This window comes from Lycium barbarum, chromosome 1 (genome assembly GCF_019175385.1).
Source record: "Lycium barbarum isolate Lr01 chromosome 1, ASM1917538v2, whole genome shotgun sequence".
Classification (NCBI taxonomy): domain Eukaryota; kingdom Viridiplantae; phylum Streptophyta; class Magnoliopsida; order Solanales; family Solanaceae; genus Lycium; species Lycium barbarum.
The window spans coordinates 145,780,308-145,804,377 of NC_083337.1; the positions used below are offsets into that span (position 1 = coordinate 145,780,308).

At 33.7% G+C, this 24,070-nt stretch overlaps 2 protein-coding genes across 3 annotated transcripts; both read left to right on the forward strand.

Moving 5' to 3' along the window:
- The first annotated feature begins 531 nt into the window (after positions 1–531).
- Positions 532–7,956, forward strand: LOC132641956 (lipase-like). 2 transcript variants are annotated; one of them, XM_060359115.1, is made up of 10 exons: positions 535–720; positions 1,929–2,002; positions 2,373–2,438; positions 2,552–2,599; positions 2,681–2,748; positions 4,887–4,959; positions 5,054–5,215; positions 5,574–5,768; positions 6,179–6,267; positions 7,499–7,956. In XM_060359115.1, exons 1-10 carry the CDS (start codon positions 654–656, stop codon positions 7,704–7,706), a joined length of 1,050 nt encoding a protein of 349 aa, XP_060215098.1. In that variant the 5' UTR covers positions 535–653; the 3' UTR covers positions 7,707–7,956. The 2 variants fall into 2 exon arrangements, with proteins under 2 accessions (XP_060215108.1, XP_060215098.1); XM_060359125.1 differs by lacking the exon at positions 7,499–7,956 and having other exon boundaries at positions 532–720; positions 6,179–6,271.
- Positions 7,957–18,235: 10,279 nt separating this feature from the next.
- On the forward strand, positions 18,236–23,643 carry LOC132641963 (E3 ubiquitin-protein ligase MIEL1). The gene is made up of 12 exons (XM_060359139.1): positions 18,236–18,473; positions 19,067–19,154; positions 19,258–19,314; positions 19,659–19,691; positions 19,801–19,878; positions 20,025–20,068; positions 20,141–20,181; positions 21,560–21,642; positions 21,728–21,819; positions 21,920–21,989; positions 22,776–22,817; positions 23,090–23,643. Exons 1-12 carry the CDS (start codon positions 18,424–18,426, stop codon positions 23,213–23,215), a joined length of 804 nt encoding a protein of 267 aa, XP_060215122.1. The 5' UTR covers positions 18,236–18,423; the 3' UTR covers positions 23,216–23,643.
- Positions 23,644–24,070: the final 427 nt, after the last annotated feature.

Below are 24,070 nucleotides of genomic sequence, written 5' to 3' on the forward strand. Positions count from 1 at the left end.
ACATTATCAAGTCTGTAGGTTTTTCCTCTGTTTTTTCCTATAACCGACTGATGTCCGTCGATTTTATCCTGAGGTATTTGGCCTTTTCTTTAGTAATGCGTACATCCAAATGTGAGTTCTCGCTAATTTTTTCATAGTTCTCGTCAAATCTAACAAACAGAGTTCGATGAATATTTTGTCGAAGACTAAACGTGTTAACATTTGGCGAACTTAAAGGACCAAAACTGTTAAGTGCATACTTAAGGGACTATTTTTAACCAACCCTCATAGTTGAGGGACCATTTTTGTTAACTTATGGCAAACTTAAAGGACCAAAACCGTTAAGTGCATAGTTAAAAGACTATTTTGAACCTCCTCTCATCGTTAAGGACGTCCTTTTCTCACGAAAACATTAACGACCAGCAAACACTAGTGATTTTAAATTTTAATTAATTACCACCGCATCACGGCGTTTTCCGAATGCCACGTGGAAATCTATTTTTTTTTTCTTTTTCAATTATAAAGGGAGAAATCCACGAGTGCACGCAACCACCAATCGCCTACTGGACTTAAATAATTGTCTTTTGTTAAGCCCAAAATTGTTGACCTTTCTTCCTTGTTCCTTCATTCGTTCTCTACTACAATTTTTTTCCTGAATTTTGCTCCTACAAGTTATGGATGGAACAATTTTGTTAAAGGGAGTTATATTCACGTGCTTAATTGCCTGTACAACTGGTAGAGGTAAATTATAAGTGCTATATACACTACTTGTTTTGATTTGAATTTTTAATTTGGAAAAGTTATGTGTGCGGTACATTATAATTGACTGTATTGCATCCATCTAAGAACTTCAATTTTTATCAGTACAATAGCAAGTGAATTAAATTAATATTCTGGCTTTAGTCAAGCCGAACAGTTGCTAAATAAGGACAAGATAAAGCTCAATAGTTGAGCTAATTCCTTGGATCATCCAAGTTATGAGAATTACAGTACTGTTGTGTTTTTTTTGGGACAACAAAGTCATCCAAGTATGCTCATATTTCCTATTAAATAAATCAAGCCGGAAGGCTGCTTAGCCTGGAGATTGAGGGCTACACACATTTAAGTAATCCTCAGGCATAAATTGGGGATACTTGAATTTGTTCTTTTCTTAGCCTTGGTAATGCATATTTAGAGCCCGTTTGGATTGGCTTATAAGTTGCTTATAAGCTGTTTTCAGCTTTTTTGAGTGTTTGACTGGCCAGCTTAAAGTCATTTTGTGCTTAAAATAAGCTCAAAAAAATAATTGGGCCATTTGACTTAGCTTATCTAAAGCAGCTTATAAGCTGAAAACAGCTTATAAGCCAAAAAAAAATAAGTTAGACTACCCCAACTTATTTTTTTTAGCTTATAAGCTGCAACCAGCTTATAGACATAAGCCCATCCAAACAGGCTCTTAACCAAGAAGACACTATTTCATGACTGGGAACAAGAATGGGCCAGGGATGGTTTAGGTCTTTAAGATGCTAAGGAAGACAACAATCTAATGAAGTTTATGACCAAGACTGATATTTTCGGCCGAGGTAGAAATTTAAACCTCCGGATATTTCACCTGATAGCTTGAGACACTGGGCATATTGCAAATACTTTGTAAGCTAATTGTTGAGTTGTGTTACCGAGATGGAAAGGGTAATTCACACTATGTATCAACAGATAAGTAGTGGTATCTGTGGATACTTTGAAGTGTGGTTATGGACGAATGGAAATTAAAGATTCAAAGAAAGCAACCTAGACAGGGTTGTACAGGCATTGTTTGCTTTGTTATGTATTTAGATGTAATTTTTGTGCGCAACAATGAATTATTCCACTGATGCATTATATTTGCAAAATGATAATTGGCATGGTTGGTTATGATAATAGATTTATAGATAGCTACTTACAGTTAAGTTTTTTTTTTTTTTTGGCTGTAGAACTCAAAGTGAAGGATCAAGGGACAATCTACAATCACACGCTTGCCACCATATTGGTGGAATATGCTGCAACGGTAAGTTTTGGATACATTTCGAATAAGCGAGTAGGATAGAGGTCAGAAATCTTTTAATTGAAGGTTAATCGCCTACTTCTTTTGGTAAGTGTTGTTGTGCTTAGCTGGATATGATGATGGCCAAAATTGGACTTTACCAATACACGATTGACTGATATCCCAATTTCCAATTTCTTTCTGTGTAGTTCTAATTTCTATATTCCTTAAACTCTTCTTACTCGTTTTTGCTGCATTTGATTTGTGCTCAATATATTCCATACTTCATCAGTTCAGGCTGTTTTATTAGGGGACCAATTATATCCATACTTGTGACTTTCTTGCTGGACTTTCGTCACCTAGAGAATAACAAACATGACCTCTGTATTTTTAGGTCTATGTGTCAGATTTGACAGAACTATTTACTTGGACATGCCCAAGATGTGGTGATTTGACGAAGGTATCCTGTTCGGATTGTTTTGTAAATATTCTCCAGGTTGAAGAAGCTTTATGTAAATTTCATCCTGTGCTCTTCTTAACTGATTAATTTGTCCAAGCCTTCACCCTGTGCAGGGGTTTCAAATTTTAGAGCTCATTGTTGATGTGAAGCGATGTCTACAGGTGAATATCGAATAGTTCATAAGCATGCCTTTCTCTCATTCAGAGCACTAGTTTGGTTCTAACTATTGATCTCCATTGCAGGCATTTGTGGGGGTGGCTCCAGATCTTAATGCCATTGTAATTGCCTTCCGAGGCACTCAGGGAACCAGGTTTGATTCTACTCTCAGCCATACTCATCACCCATGTGGTCCCATAGAATAAAAGATATCTTATTTTGCGGCTAAGAAGTCTGAGTAGTTTATTGAGATGGATATCTTAGTAGACATATAAGAGTTGTCCTACATAGGTCCAGTTCAAAACCATTTTTCTAGAAAGGGAAAATTGCTATCTACTTTTAAGTTTTAACAGACGTATGACAAATGAATGGATGTAAGAGCTTTTATAACCAAGCTGATAAAACCATGCAGCAATCCGGATCTATTATTATGTTGTTATCTTCTAACTGTTTGGATGCAAGTTAGATCCCTAGCAAAGTAACAATTTGGAAAATGTGAATGCCATCTGAACAATCATTCTCTGTGTTATGGGTTTTAGCCAATATGATTATATATCAAACCTGTGTTGTCTAGCAGAGTTTGTGAATTACAAGACGGATAGATATAATGCTCGAATTATCCGTTTATTCAAGTATTTTGGTTTGCACAAGTTGTTTTTTGACTGATGCTTGATCACAAAAACATTTGACTGATGCTCGTGGTGTGAAGCGAAATTTTCTGATTAGCTACTTCCAGTGTTCCTAATTAGTGTTAGTTCAGACAGGCATTGCAACAAACAGCTAGCTAGGGTAAAGATAACACCTTTTACTGCATCCATGTTACACTTGGAGCTCTTTTTGCTGTTTTTTCCAATGCAAATTCAGAACAAAATGTTTAAAAGGGTTAATTTTTGACTGATGCTTGATCACAAAAACATTTGACTGATGCTCGTGGTGTGAAGCGAAATTTTCTTATTAGCTACTTCCAGTGTTCCTAATTAGTGTTAGTTCAGACAGGCATTGCAACACACAGCTAGCTTGGGCAAAGATAACACCTTTTACTGCATCCAAGTTACACTTGGAGGTCTTTTTGCTGTTTTTTCCAGTGCAAATTCAGAACAAAATGTTTAAAAGGGTTAATTTAGTCAGTAGGTATTGTATTAATAACCCAAACCATCTTTTCATCTTGGGGAAAATGGATCTTCTGTAAAGATTTACAGAATAGACAAAATATGAAGGTAACAGCATAAAATTCCTCATATTTCTAAGTCTCATTTTGGATCTCATTTTTAATTAATACGGACCACCCCTCTAGTTTCTCATGTTGTTAAAGGGACCTCCCCTACTGTTTATGTTAGTTAACAAGACCTTTGAACCTGATCAGCTTAGCAAAATATGTTATTAAATTACCATTAGTACCCTTGGGCAAATTTTCTATTTTCATGCTATAAATTCTTTGATGTTTACAATTATAATCTTTGGTGAAAAAAAAAAAAGAAAAAAAAGAAAAGAAGCTCCTGTAGTCAGTCACCAACACCACCCTGCTTCCCTTGCCAGTTGCCATTGCCACCTTGCCCTTCCCAGCAAACCTAGCCAAAGAAAAAGGGCACACATAGCAACGAAGGACTTTTGGTTAGATATGCATTTAAAGTTGATGCCATTGACTTCAGATGAAAGGAATCAGAGGTCTAGTCATCGTTCAAGGTAGAGGACGCCCATTTAGTTTTTCAAGTAGGCGGGAAGTCCAAGTAATTCAGGTTTCTTTCTTTAATAATGGAGGAGCATACTGTGAAGGTGGAGAGACTGGGAAGTTGACCAGACCTTCAGGTCTAATAGTCTTTTTGACCAAGAAAGTGCTTATTGTAGAGAGTTGAGGTGTTTGGCCAAGCTTTTTGGAAAAAATAAGTATTTTTGAGTAGCAGAAGAAGCTGTAGCTGTTTTTCTGTAAAAAGTAGGTTTCCCGAAGAAGTACTTTCGGAACCTTGGCCCAACACAAATTGGTGCTCTAATATTGGCAAAAGTGCTTTTCAAATTGATTAGCCAAACACAAACTGCTACTCTCCAAAAGTACTTTTTCGAAAAACACTTATGCCAAAAACACCTTTCAGAATAAGCAAAATTTGGAAGCTTGGCCAGATAGGCTAACTGTAAGTTGTGGAGTGTAGCTCAAGAGATTCTCTTTGGTCGTGCCGTGTGATTATTTTTAAAATCCACTAAGCACTGGTCGATCTTCTCATGTAGAAAGTTGCATTGTGCTGTATGCATCTTCAACATATTGATAACTAAGTTCACGTCTTAACTTTTTTGATACAGCATACAGAACTGGGTTGCAGATCTATACTGGAAGCAGCTTGATATAGAATATCCTGGAATGGAAGATGCAATGGTGAGTGTGCGACACTTCAATCTCTTCTGCTTCTGATTTGTGTATTAATCTTCTTTTTTTGCGGGAAGATTAAAGTCAGTTTTGCATCTTACAGGTTCATCATGGATTTTATTCTGCTTACCACAATACAACATTACGCCCTGGAGTGTTAAGTGCTGTCAAAAGAGCAAAAGAGCTGTATGGAGACATTCCCATTATGGTTACAGGGCATTCAATGGGAGGGGCCATGGCTGCATTTTGTGGATTGGATCTCATAGTATGTTTTAACGACTTGCTGCTATTTTTGTTTGACTTCCCATTGTCTATATATTTTGACTTGCTTTTCCAATTTAGATACTTCTGTTTATAGAATACTCTTGTAGGGATATTGCTTTTGCACTCCCTGATGAATAGTTACCTGTCCCAATTTCCCAGTTTGCTTTACAAATTATGATTTGACACGATGTGTTTTATCTCTCTTTTACTAATCTTTTCCATTGATCAGTTGTAGACGTTCATACTTATAATTAGAAAAGGTGGAACTGTACATGTTGCTCGAGGAACTTGTGAGATAACAAAGAACTGGAAAGAAAGCTAGTGACTATATTGATTTATTTTATGTATGCTTATTCCAGGTAAATTATGGGTCACGGGATGTTTCAGTTATGACATTTGGACAACCTCGAATAGGGAATGCTGCTTTTGCGTCCTACTATAGCAAATGGGTGCCAAATACAATTCGTGTCACACATGAACATGATATTGTGCCTCATCTGCCCCCGTACTATCACTATTTCCCTCAAAAAACTTATCATCATTTTCCTACAGAGGTAACTGTTCAACAAGCACAACTCAAATATTTTTGTGCCTAATTTTGAACTGCTTGAAATCTGGCTGTCATTTCAGTACTTGGAAAAGTTACAAGGAATGTGATAGCAACCTTCTGTGTAGTTAATATCTTGAGTACAGTGATTTAGCTATTCAAAAGATGCAAATGTATTTATTGAAGAAAACAATGTAACGCACAGAAGACTGTTGATTTGTACTTGAACTCTTGCTATCTGTTGAAAGATGATTATATATTTTTATACACTGTTGTATGTTGCTCGCAATCCCATTTTACGCTCGAATAAATTGAAATTAAGCTGTCATTTGTTTAGTAACTTTCATCAATTTAATGGCTGTTGTCATGAATTAATCCTTGGTTTTATTCTTGTAATTAAAATCTCCAATATTGCAGGTGTGGCTCCATAACCTTGGGTTTGGACTTCTTTCTTATACCGTTGAAAAGGTCTGTGATAATTCTGGGGAAGACCCTTCTGGTAGCAGGTAACTTCTCTCTGTCATGGGCTTATCTGTAATCAATTTACAGGAGATCTGCAAATTGGTGTATATTCGTTCCTATGCTTTATTCTCTGAAGGTGGGAAAAAAGATAAACTATATAAACGGATTATTCATCCAAATTTCAGATTGAAACTCATGTAATTAACCTATTTTTCTTGGCGGCTGTCTGTGCACTTTCTGGAAATGATGGAAATACAGTCCAGTGCCGTGAAGGCGATATTCCGACTTGTGATCAATCCATAGATACCGATAGAAAATAAATAGGAGTGCATGCTGGTCAGATAAAAAATCAGAGGAGAAATCATTATAGAAAATTGGTATTAGTAAAGGGCACACTGCATCATTGTCAGTGTCACTATGCTGATAATGTTTCTCATTCTTCAGTTAAAAGGAGGGTTGGTTCATTCTACGAAATTGTGAAGAATAGAACTGTAGAATCTCTGTGAAACACTACGCGTAAACAGTTCACCTGGAATGAAAAATTGGGATAGACAGGATAAAAATTGAAAACAAAGCTATAAAAGAGTTGATACTTTGTCCTAGTAAAAATTGTTTTTTTTTTTTTGACCAAGACTTTTTCCTACTAAATTACCAGAGAAGACAGAAGGTTGTAGTTTCTCTTTCGAACAATCACATTTCTAAGAGCTTTATTGGTGTTTCTAAGTACAACCGTTTAACGTCTCTCACTGTCAGATGGTTTTAGAGCTTATTCTAAAAAGGAATTACCTCATTCCTATTTTGTTTGACCTAATTGCTATATATCTAGTGGATGACTTTCTTCTTTCACCATGATCTTTTTAGCTACTTTTTCCATTTTTGATTCAATTATTGGTGTTTGTTCTTGTTTATAAATCTATGACCTTTATAATTCGAAAATAATACACCTATCTCCAATGATAAAACTGAAGATTAATCAAGTCAACCCATTTGAACTGAAGTAGGTCATACGAATCAGTTAGGAGACAAGTTCAAAAGGGTTCCTAGAGAGGTTTAACTATTTTCAGTTCACTTTTTTCTTACCAAAGGAATTACGATATCAGTATAGATATTGATTGTCTCATAGCCAGACTCTATAATCCTATGTGAAACATGTTCAATTACCAAAGGAGTGGCCAGCCTGGCCCCGCTCTTTTCTGATTGTCTTTGTGTAGTGGAAAACTCGCTGAATTTTGCAAGAGTTGTTGGCCTGTTTGCTAATTTTCTAAAACACTCCAGGTCAGTGACTGGTAAAAGTATTAAGGATCATCTGAGGTATTATGGTGTAAGATTAGGAGGTGAGGATGGATTCTGCAGAATTGTGGAACGTGGTCTTGCTGCATATGGCACAGTAGATGTTGATGGAAATGTCATTCTATCCAGAGATATTCCTGCTTCTGTTTTGAGGATGAATGTGGAGTCAAATGAGAAAGGGCGATCGGTATAGAGGTTTTTGGGATTATTTCTTGGCTTTGGGGAGGTGAATACCGGTCCCTGGTAAGGCTTAAATTGGAGCTGTATACCCTGTCAATTGTGCAGTTTGGTCATATATTTAGTTCTTTTTTCTTATGTGTACATATATATTCTATTCTATGTAAATAAACAAGAATTTTATTTACTATTGTAATGAACTCCGTGTCAGCCATTATGATACATTCAGTTACACTAATGAGAATTGTGACTGTTCAAGTTTGAAACCGAAGTGACGAAGCTATAAGTGAGATTATCAATACAGTTCAATTAGTCAGAAAGCTCTCGCAAGTCGCAACTCAATGAACCCCCAGTCAACAGCAAGAGTTTCACTCTGCATATAAAGACTATTTTAAGAATTATTAGTTCGATTATGTTATCAAATAGTAGGAATATATTTAACATATTTATGCTGCATCGACTGATTTTAATCGACACCATCTACCACACACTACTCGACTAATAAATAAGTTGAAAATTTTCATACGCCGATTGTTTTTGCATTTTTTTTTTCAATAATTAATTTGACAACATAAAATTAAAATCTATAAATTCATCTATTTAAAAATACTTTTAAGAGATCTAGACACTCTCTGAAAATATTACCAGTTGTTTTTCTTCTTTTTTAAGAAATATATTAATTGAAAATTCTAAATCAGTGAGTATAGCTTATCCATCAATTTTGTGAACCTGTCCAATAGAGCAAAAGGAGTTTAACAAAAACAGATCATATCCGGAAGGCGGATCAGACAATAGGAACGTTGATACCATTGGAGGGAAAACTTAATCGCGCTCAGTGTTCATATAAAATCAATAAATGCAAGCTCGGAGCGAAAGCGCCATTATAGTTACAGTTTGACAAAAAAGTAATTTAAGCTCAAATTCTACGTTTGTATTAAAAAAAAAATCAGTAAATATCTATCGAAAGATGACTGTTATCTAAAATCATAAACTAGAAATCTTGAATTCAAGATATGTGTCTTCTTTGTAGACCTTTTTATTACTTGATTAAGTGACACATATTCTTCACTTTACGTAACTTTGAAGTTAAATTATTTTTTAATTTAATTTAAACGTCAAGTTTAAATCAGTATTTTTCACCAACAAAATGTCAACCAACTAACCTTGGTCAATAACTTTGCGTATCTGATCTGTTTTGTGTAAATGCCCATAACACCATTATAACCTTTACGAGTATTCATACCTGCGCGATGCGCGGTCATATTACAAAATTAATTATGTAAAAATATAAAAAGCAAATGGTAAAAATTTACTCTCACTGCTAATAAATACTTGACATATGTCTATATATACATTCTTATCACCAAATATTAATTAATTACACATTTCCTCTTTAATTTATAACTTAAGCAAAGTAAATTAATATAATTTAGTGTAAACACTAAGTGTGGATACATTTTTAGCATCAGAGCCTACCTTAACAACTACACTAAGTTATACACAATGCTAGAATTCCTTTAATCTATTTGAGATTTGACAACTGATTTCTGTTTTGAGACTTTTAATTTTAAAGTGTAATAGATGATAATATTCTAACAAATTGTTTAATTTTTATTTTGTTTAAAGGAAATGATATATCACAAAGTCATCCAATAATTTTTTATTGTTACCCATTTTCTTTATTACTTTTCCACTACTTAATACTTTTAAACTGTGACTTTTTATTAGCTTGCCACTTGATTTAATATTTTTGTCCGCTGCACTATTTTTAATATTGACTTTTTATTAGCTTGCAAATTGGCTTATACCTTTTTGGCCAAGCTTTTAGGATAGCAAAGCACTTTTTGGAGGAAAACAAAATATGATCAAACACAAATTATTTTTTTAATACTAACTAAAATAATTCTAATCTAGACATACACAAAAATGATAAAACTCCAAAGTACCTTTTAGAATAAAATAAGTTTATGCTTTTAGGAAAAATCTATAAATTTTAACTTTACTCCAATAATAGAAAAATTATTACTGCTATTTAAAAGCGCTTTTTCTTTTGATCAAACGCCTCTTTCTTTTTAAAAGAAAAGTTGATTATTTCTTAAGTGGAGAAAAATAAAGCCCCACTTGCTATCATAGTAATTTTGAAAGAAATGATAGAAGAATCTTAAGCATTTAAAATTCTAGAACACATATGCTTCAATTCTTTCCAATCTACCTTTTTTCTTATTATTTAGTAAACTGGGTTGAAAGTACCAAAACAATGGATACAACTCTATTATACAGTAAATGTTAATCTATATATCTTCTTCTATATATAAAAGGTAAAAGGGATACATGAAACCGTAACAGACATATAAGTTAGTATTCCAAAGAGAAAAATAAAAGCAAACATAATAACATAACACAAAATAAGCTTTTATTTGCTTAGTGCTCCTAAAATAGTGAATAATGCCAAAAGAAATTCTTGTACATTCATAATATATTCGATCATTCCTTTCATGAATGATCTGGTAAATTCCATTATATATTTCGGTTATCCGTCGTACTTATTCATTTCGCATTTGTGAGATATTTGTATACATCATATATGTGGAAACTTCAGACTCCTTAGTTACATCTTTGACAAAAGATATACGTATAATGTTAATTGCAACCAAAACAAAATAATAATAATAATAATAATAAAGTTAAATCAAACATGAAAATATACCTTGACAATTTGGTAAAACTCCTTTATATATTTCGATTCTCTGGATACATTACTAATAAAATCAGTTATTGTTAAGCATGAAAATATACCTGACAATTTGGTAAAACTCCTTTATATATTTCGATTCTCCGGATACATTACTAATAAAATCAGTCATTGTTTTTTGAAGGTTGTAATGGCTTGAACCTATTTTTTCCCCCTGTGTGATGCATAACCTGTGTTAATCAATGAATCTGAATATATAGTACTCTACGTAGAGTTTTATTATGGAAGGGCTCTTGATGAAAATATTTTTTTACCATGTTTATTGCTTGATTGTGAATCATGTAAAGGTTTTAAATGCAGTAAATAAATGCAAATCATATTGATTGACACGAATTCAGTCTTATTAGCAGTACTAAATTGTACTAAATGCAGTAAAAATATGTTGTAAATAGTACTTTTAATTAATTTCGTGTACTCTTCCTGTTTTTCAAAATTCTTTACCAAATTGAGGTTTCTTTAATGCACCATATTTTTTTTTCCAAATATGCTCTTAGTTAGTGCAATAAGACAATCTAATAATGCTCAATTATTGACAAATCATAATTAACAAATGAAAAAAAAATTACGCACTGAAATCTTAGTAAATATGGTATAGAATAATGAGCATATAGTGTAATATATTAGCATACGCGTGCTTCAACAGTTTTTACCATTTATGTTACTTGATTGTCAATCAATCTTAATTGAAACTCAATAATTAATCACACCTAATTGTAGTACGTTTTTTATTGCATAAAAAAGATTTAAAAAGTCAACATAGTATATTTATAGTAAATTATTATTATAATGTGTTGATAATATCGTAATATTCCTTATATGATATTATTATTATTATTATTATTATTATTATTATTATTATCAACTACTGCTACTACGTGTTGATAATATCGTATGAGTATATTAGGTGAGTTCATTATTATTATTATTATTATTATTATTATTATTATTATTATTATTATTATTATTATTAAATTAGTTAATATTTTGAACTACAATTAATAATTTCTTTTATAATTAATGCAAATAGAATTTGTTGCCAAGTGGAAAAGTTGACTTTTTTTTTTGCACCCCACCCCGCACCCTACCCCTACCCCCCCCCCCCCCCCCCGATGCAAAAAAAATTAATATTTTTGAAAAAAAAAAAATTGACATTTTTTTTGGGTTTTTTTAGCTGGGAGGAGAGGGGGGGCGTAGGGTGCGGGGTTTAGGGGGTGGGGGGAGGGGGAGGGTGCGGGGTGGAAAAAAAAGTCAACTTTTTTTTTTCAGCTGGGAAGGGAGAGGGGGCGTAGGGTGTGGGGTTTGAGGGGGGGGGGGGAGGCGTGCAAAAAACCCAAAAAAAAACGTCAAAACTTTTTTTTTCAAAAATATTAATTTTTTTTGCGTCGCGGGGGGTGGGGGGTGGGGGTGGGGGGGGGGGTGCGGGGGAGGTGTAGGGTACGGGGTGGGGTGCAAAAAAAATATTGTTACGCTTCTCAACTTCCTAGTAAAAAGGATAAGTACTATGAAATGTCTTGATAAATTAAAATGTCTAATGTAATTGAGTTACCAAAAAAATATATATATCTCAACCTAAAAAACATGGTATATTTTCAACCAAAAATCTAAAAGGCACAAGTGTAGACTACAATATTTTTTTTGCTCCCCACCCCGCACCCTACACCTACCCCGCACCCCCCCCCCCCCCAAAAAAAAAAATCTAAAAGGCACAAGTTGACTTTTTTTCCACCCCGCACCCTCCCCTCCCAGCTAAAAAAACCCAAAAAAAACGTCAAAACTTTTTTTTTCAAAAATATTAATTTTTTTTTGCGTCGGTGAGGGGGGGGGGGGGGTAGGGTGCGGGGTGGGGTGCAAAAAAAAAGTCAACATTTTTTTCAAGAAAAAATAATTTTTTTCACCGGGGGGGGGGGGGGGGGTCGGGTGGTGGGGGGCACTTGGGTTATCTGGTCAATTAGTTTAATTAATTTTATAAGCCAACCAATAAAAAAATGTCACGTGTTTAATGAGAATATTCTGTTAGCAATAAGGGTATTTTAGACCCAATAGGTGGATGGTAAGGGTATTTGGGGGCTGAAAGGTGGATGAAGGGTATTTTTGCACCATTTTCAATAGTTCAAGGATATTTTTGGCCCTTTTCCGTTATTATTATTAGTAGTAGTAGTAGAAGATTAAATTAGGTAATTATTATTATTATTAGTAGTAGTAGTAGTAGTAGATGATTATTAAATTAGGTAATATTTAGAACTACAATTAATAACTTCTTTTATAATTAATGCAAATAGAATTTGTTGCCAAGTGGCTTGTTCATATTACGCCACTTGACTTACTATTAAGCTAGACTACTTTCATTTTTTTTTTACCCGCAAGGGTAGCTCAGTTGGTTGAGCATGAGACTTTCATAATGGAGGTCTCAGGTTCGAAATCCCCTGCCTACGACAGCAGGGGATTTGCCTTCTGGGTCGAGCTCGTCGCACGGGGCTTGCCTAGTGCGGGTTACCTCTCCTGTGTGGTTTGCGAGCTATTGCACAAGAGTTGGGTTTACCCTGTGCGCACCCGAAGGGTAGCGGCTGCGGGTTCCCATGTCATAAAAAAAAAAAAAAAAAAAACTACTCTCCTTTTTACCATTAGCAATTTGTCCCGTATTTATATTTGACTTTAATGGAGCTTCCACGTGGATTAGATAGCTTCCGCATGTCAAAATACTTGGGGGGGAATGTACCCTCTGTCAGATTGCACTCAATTAGGGTCAAGAATAAACATGGGAGAATTTGCTAATGATAAGGCTACAAATGAAGACGAAGTTTGGAACTATGTGCATAAACTTGTATTTCAATTTTCATGAATTATTACAGATGAATCAATGATAAAATTAATAAATAAACTAATGAGAGAACCATGCTTAAACCTAGCCGCCGAGAGAAGTACGAAGCGAAATAAAAAAAAACTATAATAATTATATATACCTAGGAGTTCTCTTCAAAATGTGACTTGCACTGTGACAGAAGATCAATATAATATTAGCCAATTTAATTCGCAAAAAAGCAATTGAAAAATTAAAGAACATGTTTCAGAGCCTTACCATCTGCAGCAACATTACTTAAGAGGATAATATTGAACTCCTTAACAAAGAAAACTTTATAATGAAATAGAAAATATATACTTGATTGTTTAAATCACATAAAATTTCATCTAACACCAAGCCTACCGCTTTATTTTTGCCGATTCTAGATGCTCACTGTTGACATCCTTCTTTTAATTGAATTTTGATAGCCAAGAAACAGGGAAAACATGAGCGATCAATGAAGATGATGGTTTCCTTTTCCCCGTATGAAACTGTTAGAATTATGCTAGTAGAGTTTTTGTTAATAATTTTGCCTTGAAAAGTCGCAGAGTGAAAAAGAGGTGAAATAGAAGCAGTTAGGGGGCCAGTGGCGGATGTAGCATTATAATTTGGGGTTTAATTGAACCCCAAACTTTCGATGCGCTGTACAAATTTATATGTAAAAATTTACTAAATTTACAATAAATAGTAGATATGAACCCATAATTTTAGAAATATAATGGTTCAATATTAAAAAATTTAAAGGTTAAACCCCAAAAATTTAAATTTTAGATCCGTCTCTGTAGATGCTGCTAAATAGGGACGTGAGATTCATGTTGGAGGAAGGTGTGCACTTTTTTAAGTTCTCTGTGTTTGCTTTTAGAAAGAAAATGTATTAGTTTGAAAAAAAAAAAAGGCCTACCATTTGAAAATTTTGTGACCACTTACTCACTTCTTCCAGACTTTCTAGTTCTTGCACAAATGTTGCTCTATCTTCAAGGAACAAATTCACACGGGAATGGGAGAAGTGGGAGTAGGTGGTTTTTAAGTCTTCTTCTATATATCTTTTTGGTTTGATACACATTCAAATAAAAACTGCCCGTAAATCAAATTTACAACAGCCTCATTTTTTCATTTTATAACTAACTTTTAACTATCTATTAACTAACTAACTAATTTTTGTCCTAAAACTATCCTCTTTTTAAAAATATACTAGTATACGTACCAACGCGATGCGCGGATCGTTTCAAAGAAAAAAGAGGGAGAGAAGAAATACAAATTAAAGGAAATGTGTATGAACCATGTGTGATATATTGCATATTTTATATTCTCATTTTTTGGATTAGTCTCATTACAGACTAACATTTTCTTATGGTATATGTAGCTGCTACTACTTCATTACTGACCATTTCTTCAAATATTATACAGTCTTCTATACTCCAGCAGCCAATAAAATGAAGACACCTCTGGAAAACGATATTGTTCATTGTCTTGCTTCTGAAGGAATTTATGAAAGCAAATAACATTTGTATCTTCTAGATCCCTGTACACAACATCAAAACTTAGTTCTATCATGCCCTATTTCATAAAAAGTATGAATATTTTTGGCACCAATAATACAATCAAATAACGGTTAACATTTCACCTGTAACATAATAAAGCCACCATCAAAATAACAGATAAGCATAACCATTCCATCACCCACAAGGGGGGAAAGAAAAAAAAAATAGAACATAACAAAACAACATGGTTATTGTGACAGCCTAACAGCTGAAAAAGATCAATGTTAAATCATAACTACACCACCTTTAACATAAACAAACTCGGTTACGGAATATATACTAAAGTAGTATAAAATATAAACCTTGTATTCCAATGGCAAAGGTAGGAAGAAATCAACATATAGGAGTAAGACATTAACTCAGTTCACTTCTTTATTTGTGCAAGATTTATATTTTTCATCATAATTTATTCTTTTCTTCCCTTAAAATTTATTTTTCTAGAGAGTAAAATAACAATTCACTTCTTCATTAGAGTAAGCTAGACTTAGTGATTTTAGTAATTAGTATTCGCTATTTAATATTCGTGCAATTAGAAATTAAATCTTTCTCTTCACATTTCAACATAAAATTTCAAGTTTTAATTTCAGTAATTGAAATTATGTACATGAAGATTATTAGAGTTTTGATCTCAATAATATCATTTAAACGTTCTCTTTTTCATATTGAAGATTAGATATCTCAAAAATGAACCCTGAAAACAAAAGACTATTTGAACCTATATGAAGATTATCTTGACTGGCAGTACACACTTGGCCAGCCAGATAAGATTAAAGGCTTCACAAGTCCAACAACAATATTTGTATAATAGGATTCTACAAAATATTTATTCAAAATCTGACAATACCAATTGAAGTATTAAGCAATATCAAATGAAAGTGTTTTAATAACCTATGACTGCAAACAAAATAGTTCTTTTATCTATCCTCATCTATTTAAAACTCAAACACTATTTAGTATTGAATTTTGAACCTAAAGGAAAAGAAACTTTTCTATTCAACTTACATTACACTCTCCAGAACATATAAGCATAAAAAATTACAACTGAGGCTTAACCCAAACACCAACTACAGTTGAAAAAGACTCATTTGCTATTCAGAAACACCTGAAAAATCTCGTAGCCTAATGATCAGAATTAGAATAAAGTCATCAACTCTCAATATTAGATACAATATTATACACATACATTCTCTATAAATATTTACCACTTCACATGAAAGCAATCCCCACTATGTAATGGTCATTTGTAGAACAATGACAAAATTTATTATCGCTCAGTTTTTATATTTATAAAAAGCTAAATCACAATAATGGCATAATTAGATACTTAGAGAACAACATGCTATTATCTATAAATAAATTAAGTATGAACATTGTACCATATATGTACTTAATTCTTTTAGGATTTCTTATACTTTATGTAGACATGCTTACCATATCTTAAGTTAAGGCTGTAACGTTTTCTGCTCGAACGAATAAAGATTGTTACATTTTGAAATGCTTTAAATTTTGGAAAACCCTTTGTTATAGCATTATTCTATATGCTTCCTACTGATGTTTCCATATTTTGCGTAAATGCTAAAGTGCATTTAGAACACTCGTCTTTATTTAATGTCTACAACCTTGAAACTTATGCCTATCTTCAATTTAGATTCCAACATTTTATTTAACCTGATGACTATTTGATACTTTAACCCGATAGAAACTTCCTAAATCTCCTTCTCCGTGCCTTTTTTTTTTCAGTGAACTGATTTGCTGCTGCATATAACTCCTTGTATGCTGATATTTGCTAAGAGTTGCCACTAACACTAATTTTTTTGACCTAAAAAATTCCAATCAATTAACTTTTTACTTACATAACGTTTTAGTTGTGATAAATATTTAAAATACACAAACACAAAAGAAAAAAGAAAAAAAAAAGGATAGAGAAGAAACATAAACGTAAAATAGTGTTGGGTTTGCTTCTATAAATGAAAAATAGGCTATCAAAACATAAGAGCTTTAAAATTTAGTGTGATTCGTATAAAAATATTTCCCAGTACTAATAGGCAAAAAAATAGGTCTCTTGCTATGAACAAAGAAAAACTATAATTATTGGATCAAGAAGTTAAATATGAAAAACGAATTGTGGCATGAGATTGTTGATATAAATCAAAATGGGAGAACCGTGATAAGCGATAAATAGACCACCTACAATCCTGTCAACAATTGTTCCTTCCTGATACTAAAAAAAGAATAAACACAAACAATAAAGTTTCTTGGGAAAAGATGAAACATAGACATACCGTCTAATAATTGATGAAGGAGCCTCCCTTATGTACAAATGACTAACAAAAACTGCCAAGTCTCAGGTCAATAAGAAACTTTATCTCCATATCCAGTATATGCACATAGAAATCATATGAATAATCTATAAACTAAATTAAATAGACTGGAAAAATTAAATAAATTCACATTGACCTTTCAAATGTACAGTAAAATCTATAAGAAAATCTATCTACTCTATTTTCAATGAAGATAAAGATATCCCTTATCTGTTGATTTCTTCATTGCCTTCCCACTTCCCCACCTCCCCACCTCCGTGTTAATTTCCACTTCCCCACCGCCGTGTTAATTTCCACTTCCCCACCTTCATGTCCCCGTTTATTTCTCATTTCTCCCTTTTACAGTTGGTTTTGTCTAGAACGTGGCTATATAAATGTTTTAAAAATAAATATTAATTCGGATAGATTTTTTAAGATATTCCAATCAGTTAGTTTAATTTTTACAAAACCAAAAAAAAAAAAAAAAATTCAAAGTTTGAAGGAAATGCACAAACGTGGTCTTCAAGACCACTACTTAAAAACCAACTGTTCAGTTTTTTTTCCCCATTTTATCAAGACCACTTTCTTTAAAAAATATAAATATTTATTTAATTATTTTTTAATTTAAAAACACTAACTAAATTAACTAATTAATAACTAATGTAACCGCTTTTTATCCTAAAACTATTCTCTTTTTAATAATATATAGATATATATAGATATAGTTATAGAAGATATAGATATATAGAATAGATATAGATTTTCCCACGAATCTGGTTTCACTATTCGCCAAATAAGAGTGCTTGTCCTTTTTGTCTCCCATACCCCACGAGCCAACTAACTAACCTTATCCTCTTCCCTTGACCCCACGCCACCCCGTGGAATATTGTAATACTCCATCCCAATTTATTCCACATCTTTTCCTTATTAGTACACATTTTTTTTACTTTATACGCTTAATAAATTTTTAGCTTGTTTTAAATCACAAAAATTTCAAAGTATTCTTTTATTTTTTAAACGCAATTAAAGAATACATAAATTGGAACGAATGGGGTATTTGCTTCTTTCCATTTATGGTATGTTATAATTGTTTGCAATATCTTAATAGGACAGTCTCACTCAAATAATTAAATACCTGGATATAAATGTCCTTGTCCACTTGATAAGATGTCATTTTCACTTTGATTGAATTTTGGGTTTTGTCTTCTCCACCTATTCCTCTGCCCTCCTCCCTCGGCTAATTACCATTTTATTTTTTGGTAGCGGGGGTGGTGGGTCTACTTTAGTTTCGCTGCAAAAAAATGGAAAATTCATGCAATGAACGCCTTGATTTTGGCAAAATGGGTTATGGGTACGTAAAACATAATGTACATTTATGCATTTTTATTGTGTATATATATATATTTTCATAACTTCAGATTTAGGACGCATTATGTGTAAATGTGTCTCTAACTGCTTGATTAGTGAACTATTTACTATGAAATGTCCTTATTTAGCTGGTGGGGAAACTTCGATTTTATATTATGTGGATTATCTCTATATGCTTCAAGATTCAAAACATTCTTAGTGTTTGATTGAGATTTGAATTGTCCTCATCTTGTTCATATTGATTTTCCTCTAGATTGGTGCTCCATTTGTTTGTCTTACTTTCCTTTTTAGGTTGTTTTAGAAAATGTCTCTTTTCTTAATTTTGCAACTCGTTAATTTCAATATCCCACATGGCATGTTTAAGACTACAAGATTAAAGGATATTTTGGTACATTACACGTATATTTAGTTTAAGATCACAAGATTCAAAAGTCGTTCTTTACTTTCTTAAACTCCGTGCCCAGTCACACTGAGACGAACAAATAAAAACGGAGGGAGTATTTATCTTTATGTGTTTCAGTTTTTGTCTTAAAGTGCCATGGTATCCTGATTAATTGATTTGTGTATATGTGATAGATGCAAACACTATAGGAGAAGATGCAAGATCAGGGCACCTTGCTGCAATGAAGTCTATGATTGTCGCCATTGTCACAATGAAGCAACGGTAACTTTATAAGAGAATCCCCTTTCGTTATCTTGAATTTATCTACTGGTGACTGCTGTATTATCCATCTGATGACAGTTTGCGCTGTGTTTATTTTTATTAGAGCTTGTTCCACAAGATCTTTGATCGGCATGAACTTGTTCGACATGATGTCAAGCAGGTACTGTTTTGCGGCTTATTCTTCCTCTATATATTATTCCCTCTGTCCCAATTTTATGTGACACTTTTTGTTTTTCGAGATTCAAACTATGTAAAACTTAGGTCATCATTATTAAACGTATTTTTTCAACATATGACATGAGAAAAATTGCAACTTATATTACTTTTTGTATAGTTTTGAATATCTAAATGTTAATTTTAAACTATTGAGTTAATCTAATCCAAGTTAACTTTAAAGATTAGTCAAATTGACTCTTGGGAAATGAAAAGTGCCACATAAATCGGGACTGAGGGAGTATTGATTTAGAATTCTTACATGAAGTATGTGTTATTTTGGCATATCAGGTCATTTGCTCAGTTTGTGATACAGAACAGCCAGTACGTGTCCCTTGATCTGAATAAAGCTTTTTTGAAGTTGATTATTTTTTTTCTTGTTTGGTGATACATGAATCGATTCTCACTAATGTCTTTCTCTATTTCAATTTAGGTTGCTCGCGTTTGTACAAATTGTGGTGTAAATATGGGAGAATATTTCTGTGAAGTGTGCAAATTCTATGATGATGATGTAATTATCCTGTGCTTCTACTGAATGAGATTCATTCATTACCCTTAAGCCTCATTTAAGCTGAATGTCCGTTGTTCTTTAGGATTTAGACACTTTTACTAACTGCCTATATCAATATTCTTATTTCTAAAATTCCACTATTACAGATAGACAAAGAGCAGTTTCATTGTGATGATTGTGGAATCTGCAGGTATACAGTAGTTTTATCTAGAATACTTGGTGCTTCTGAGGTCTGCTAATTATAATATTATCTTTTGTGCAGAGTTGGTGGTCGTCAGAACTTTTTTCACTGCAAGAAGTGCGGTGAGCATTACAATTTCGTATTATTTGAGGCTCCAAGGAAACTGCTCTCTTTTTCTTAAGTTTGTGATGTGTTACTTTAATTTTTCTTTATTTGTTAAACTATGAACACATGGGTGATTCTGTACTGCGGGACTCTATTGGGTCTCATCCCTTACAGTATTCTTCTATTCATTCCTAATTATTGACTCGTCTTCTATTGGACCAGAGAAAGGATTACTAGTGACTAAAATGATTTGGGCAGTATATGAATTAATTTCTCCTTTTAGATCATAGTCATAAAGAAATACCAGATACGGGAGCATATTACTCCATAGCTGCTATTCCTTGGTTCAAATAGTTCTTCTAATGCTTCAATCCTGTTTCTTGATTTGGGAATGTGCTTGTATATTAGAAGCATGGAACTTTGTATATATACTTGAAAAATTATCAGTCAATGCTAAGATTTTATATTCACACTCTATACTAGTTGTAAACACGATTGCTATATGCATGGTTCATCCGTCTTATATATCTTTCTTTGTCTCCCGTTCGAAGTGTCGAGTACTGAAGTTTTATCCCAGTATTTCCTAGACTTCTCATTATGAAGCTCGGTCTAAGTGTGCTTTGTTTGGTTGAATAGACTCCCTGCTTTCTCATGTCACTGGTTAATTAGTTTGTTGGACAATGCAAACAGAGAGTTAAAGATGGAGAAAAGATTAAAGCTTTTCAAGTTTGTTTCTCTTACTTATACTTGTCAAGTGGGCCGGACTGGCCCACTCTTAAGACCTAAGGGTGTTGCACTTAGGTGAAAGGGGTAGGGGTGTAGGAGGGGATAGCTGGACCGGTCACCTTATAGACCAGTTCCGGCCCACTTCCATACCAGCCCCCTAACTAGATTTTTTACTTTTTACAAACTTGCAATTTATAAAATTGTATTAAAAATATAAAGTTCAAAGTTATACTTGATAAAATTTAAAGCTTTTAGCCTCTGAGATTATTTTTTAGTTCTTTAACTTTTTGTGTTTAAATTTTGGAATTTTAAATTAGAAGTTTTATAACAATAGTCAGGCCCACTTACCAGCCCACTGAACCCGGCCCACTTTCTTACGGGGTCATGGGGTGGGTGGTCTCACGAAAAATTCCAAAAACCTGGCCCCAGCCCTTGACTGGCTCCCTACCCCAACCCCGAGATCCTCCTTCCCCTTGGCCTGTCCCAGACTGGACTGTCCTTGTTGACAGGCATACTCTTGCTCAGTTAGGAAATTTTCCAACTATACTCAAATTTTACTGTTCTTTTCTTTTTGGTACAAATTCATATTAAGTTGTGGCTTCTTCTATCTTTATCATTTCATTTCTGAAAATGTTAAAGTTTCTTCACCTTATGCTGTTCATTCTGTAGGCTCTTGCTATTCAGTTAGTTTACGTAATAACCACTCGTGTGTGGAGAACTCCATGCGGCATCACTGTCCCATTTGTTATGAGGTATTGTATATTAAGTGTTGTTCTTTCGCTGTGGATCCTGCCACCAATTCTTTTCATTCATGCTATGATAATTTTTGAAATGCAGTATCTCTTTGATTCTCTTAAAGACACAACAGTAATGAAATGTGGGCATACAATGCACACTGAGTGCTACCACGAGATGATAAAGCGTGACAAGTAATCACTTAATGTTATCTATTTATGCTGTTTGGTTGGTTCTTACTACATAAAAGGGCAAAGTTTATGTTATCTTACTTTCATTCTATCTGTTACTCAGATGCTGCTGTCCCATATGTTCCAGATCAATAATAGATATGTCGAGAGCTTGGAGACGAATGGATGAGGAGGTAGGTTTTTTGAACTGGTGCAATACTAACTCTAGGAGGTTGGTTGAGTCCAATTTCCAGATAATGCATATTATCATCTAAAATTTTCCACGCTTAAGAAACTTGTGCATGGTTGATTACCTTTCAAGCCTGCTAAAGAAATTGCTGTTATTTCTTAAGGGATCAAACTTATATAGTACATAGAGCATTAGTTTTGCAATTGTACGAGGTTGATCTGGGTTCAAGTTCTTGAGGATGCAATCTTATTGTAGAAATTCTGTGCATGCTTAAAAGCTTAGGGAAGGTTGGTTGCTCTTCCTAAGCATATTTCAAATTTTTCTGTTACTTCAAAGGGCTCAAACTTCAGAACAGGCTTAGCATGCTTACAAATGTTTGGAACTGCTTCAAAACCTTTTTGGTTTTCTAGTTTCAGTTAACAAAGTTTGTGCTGGAACAGAATGTTTTTCCTCTACTTGCATCTCCCAAGGTGAACATATGCTGATGGGGATGACACTCATTTCCACGTGATCTTTTTGCTTGTCATTTTGTCTTGTGACATTCGTAATTACTTTGGTTGGTCTCTGTTGAATATTGTGTTCTTGTGGACTGGCTTAAAAAATTTCATCTCAAGCTAGAGATGCTGTTTCCATTACATTGCAGTTTCACTTTAAAACGGGGATACTGGAAATTGGAAACTTTTAATTTAATTGGACTTTTGGTTGAAATTTATTTATAACTTGTTTTCAAGAATTTTGGACACCCAGTTGAACTCATAACCTGCCTCAACTTCAAAATCTTCTGTTTCAGATTGAAGAGACAATCATGCCTGAAGATCTTAGAGACAAGAAGGTACATACACTTTTTTCTTAACACCATATTTTTGGCATTGAACTGTTTTGGTAGTCTATTTCAGAGGGCTCTCCAGGGATGGGGTGTTTAAGGTTCTCCACATTAATGAGTCTGTTTTCCTTAAAAACTTTTTACTGATTCCGATATTTATATAAGAAATAATTGAAGTCCATGCTGAACCACCTTAGATTTCAAACTTCGTCATCCTTGGCACACATCTTTTGCTTCTTACATCAACTATGGTTAACCCATCTAACTTGATCACTTTGCAGGTTTGGATTCTATGTAATGACTGTAATGATACAACCGAAGTATTCTTCCACATTATCGGGCAGAAATGCCGACACTGCGAATCATACAACACCCGTATGATTGCACCTCCAGTTCTTCCTCAATAACAATTTTCTTACTGGAATAGCTGATTGTTGCACGCTCGAACCTGGTGCCAGGGGCGAGAAACAAGAGGATGATTTATGGTGTGATCTTCACCAATTTGATTCTTTCCTATCCTTTCTACATGATTTGCCGCCATTGCATCACAACTCAATTTGCATTGTGGATATATTTGTAATATTATTCTTGGGGTCCATTATTCTTTCTCCAAATGATGTGGAGTAGAAAACCAACTGATTGATACTGGACTTATATGTACCATACATGTTTAATTAATGTATCAAAACAAAGTATATTTTAGCACTATTGTGTTAAAATTGCCGAATTGGATGAAGGTACTAAAATTCATGTAAAACCCTGATGGGTCTAGCCTGCTGTAACATACACAAGATTTATAATCAATGTAAATATGTATGAAGGAGCCTTTTGGCTGTACACATGCTCCTGGCTCTTAATGATCTTGCATTACTGTCTTACAGCTGATGTTTGCTTCACAAGATGATTAAAGACCAGATTTGCTAAGTTTATACACCACTTCACCAGTAAAGACTTACTGCACCGGGTGTTTACATCAAATCATATTAAATTACCATGGCTAAGTGACTTAATGAGGTGGAAATATATGTTAAGTAATCATGGTTAAATGAAAATAATGTATGTGCAAACACATGTCATGTATTTATTGCTCTGGTATTAATACCCAGTGGGTAAGTTTTTATACCTTCCCTCCTCTCCCCAGAAAAGAAGAACCCTTTAAAAAAGAAACCGTTTATGCCTTTATGGCTTCTAGTTCCTTTGCTTTTTCCTTTTTTGAAAAGTAGTGACCATCACATTGCTAAATGTCATTTTAAATGTTCATC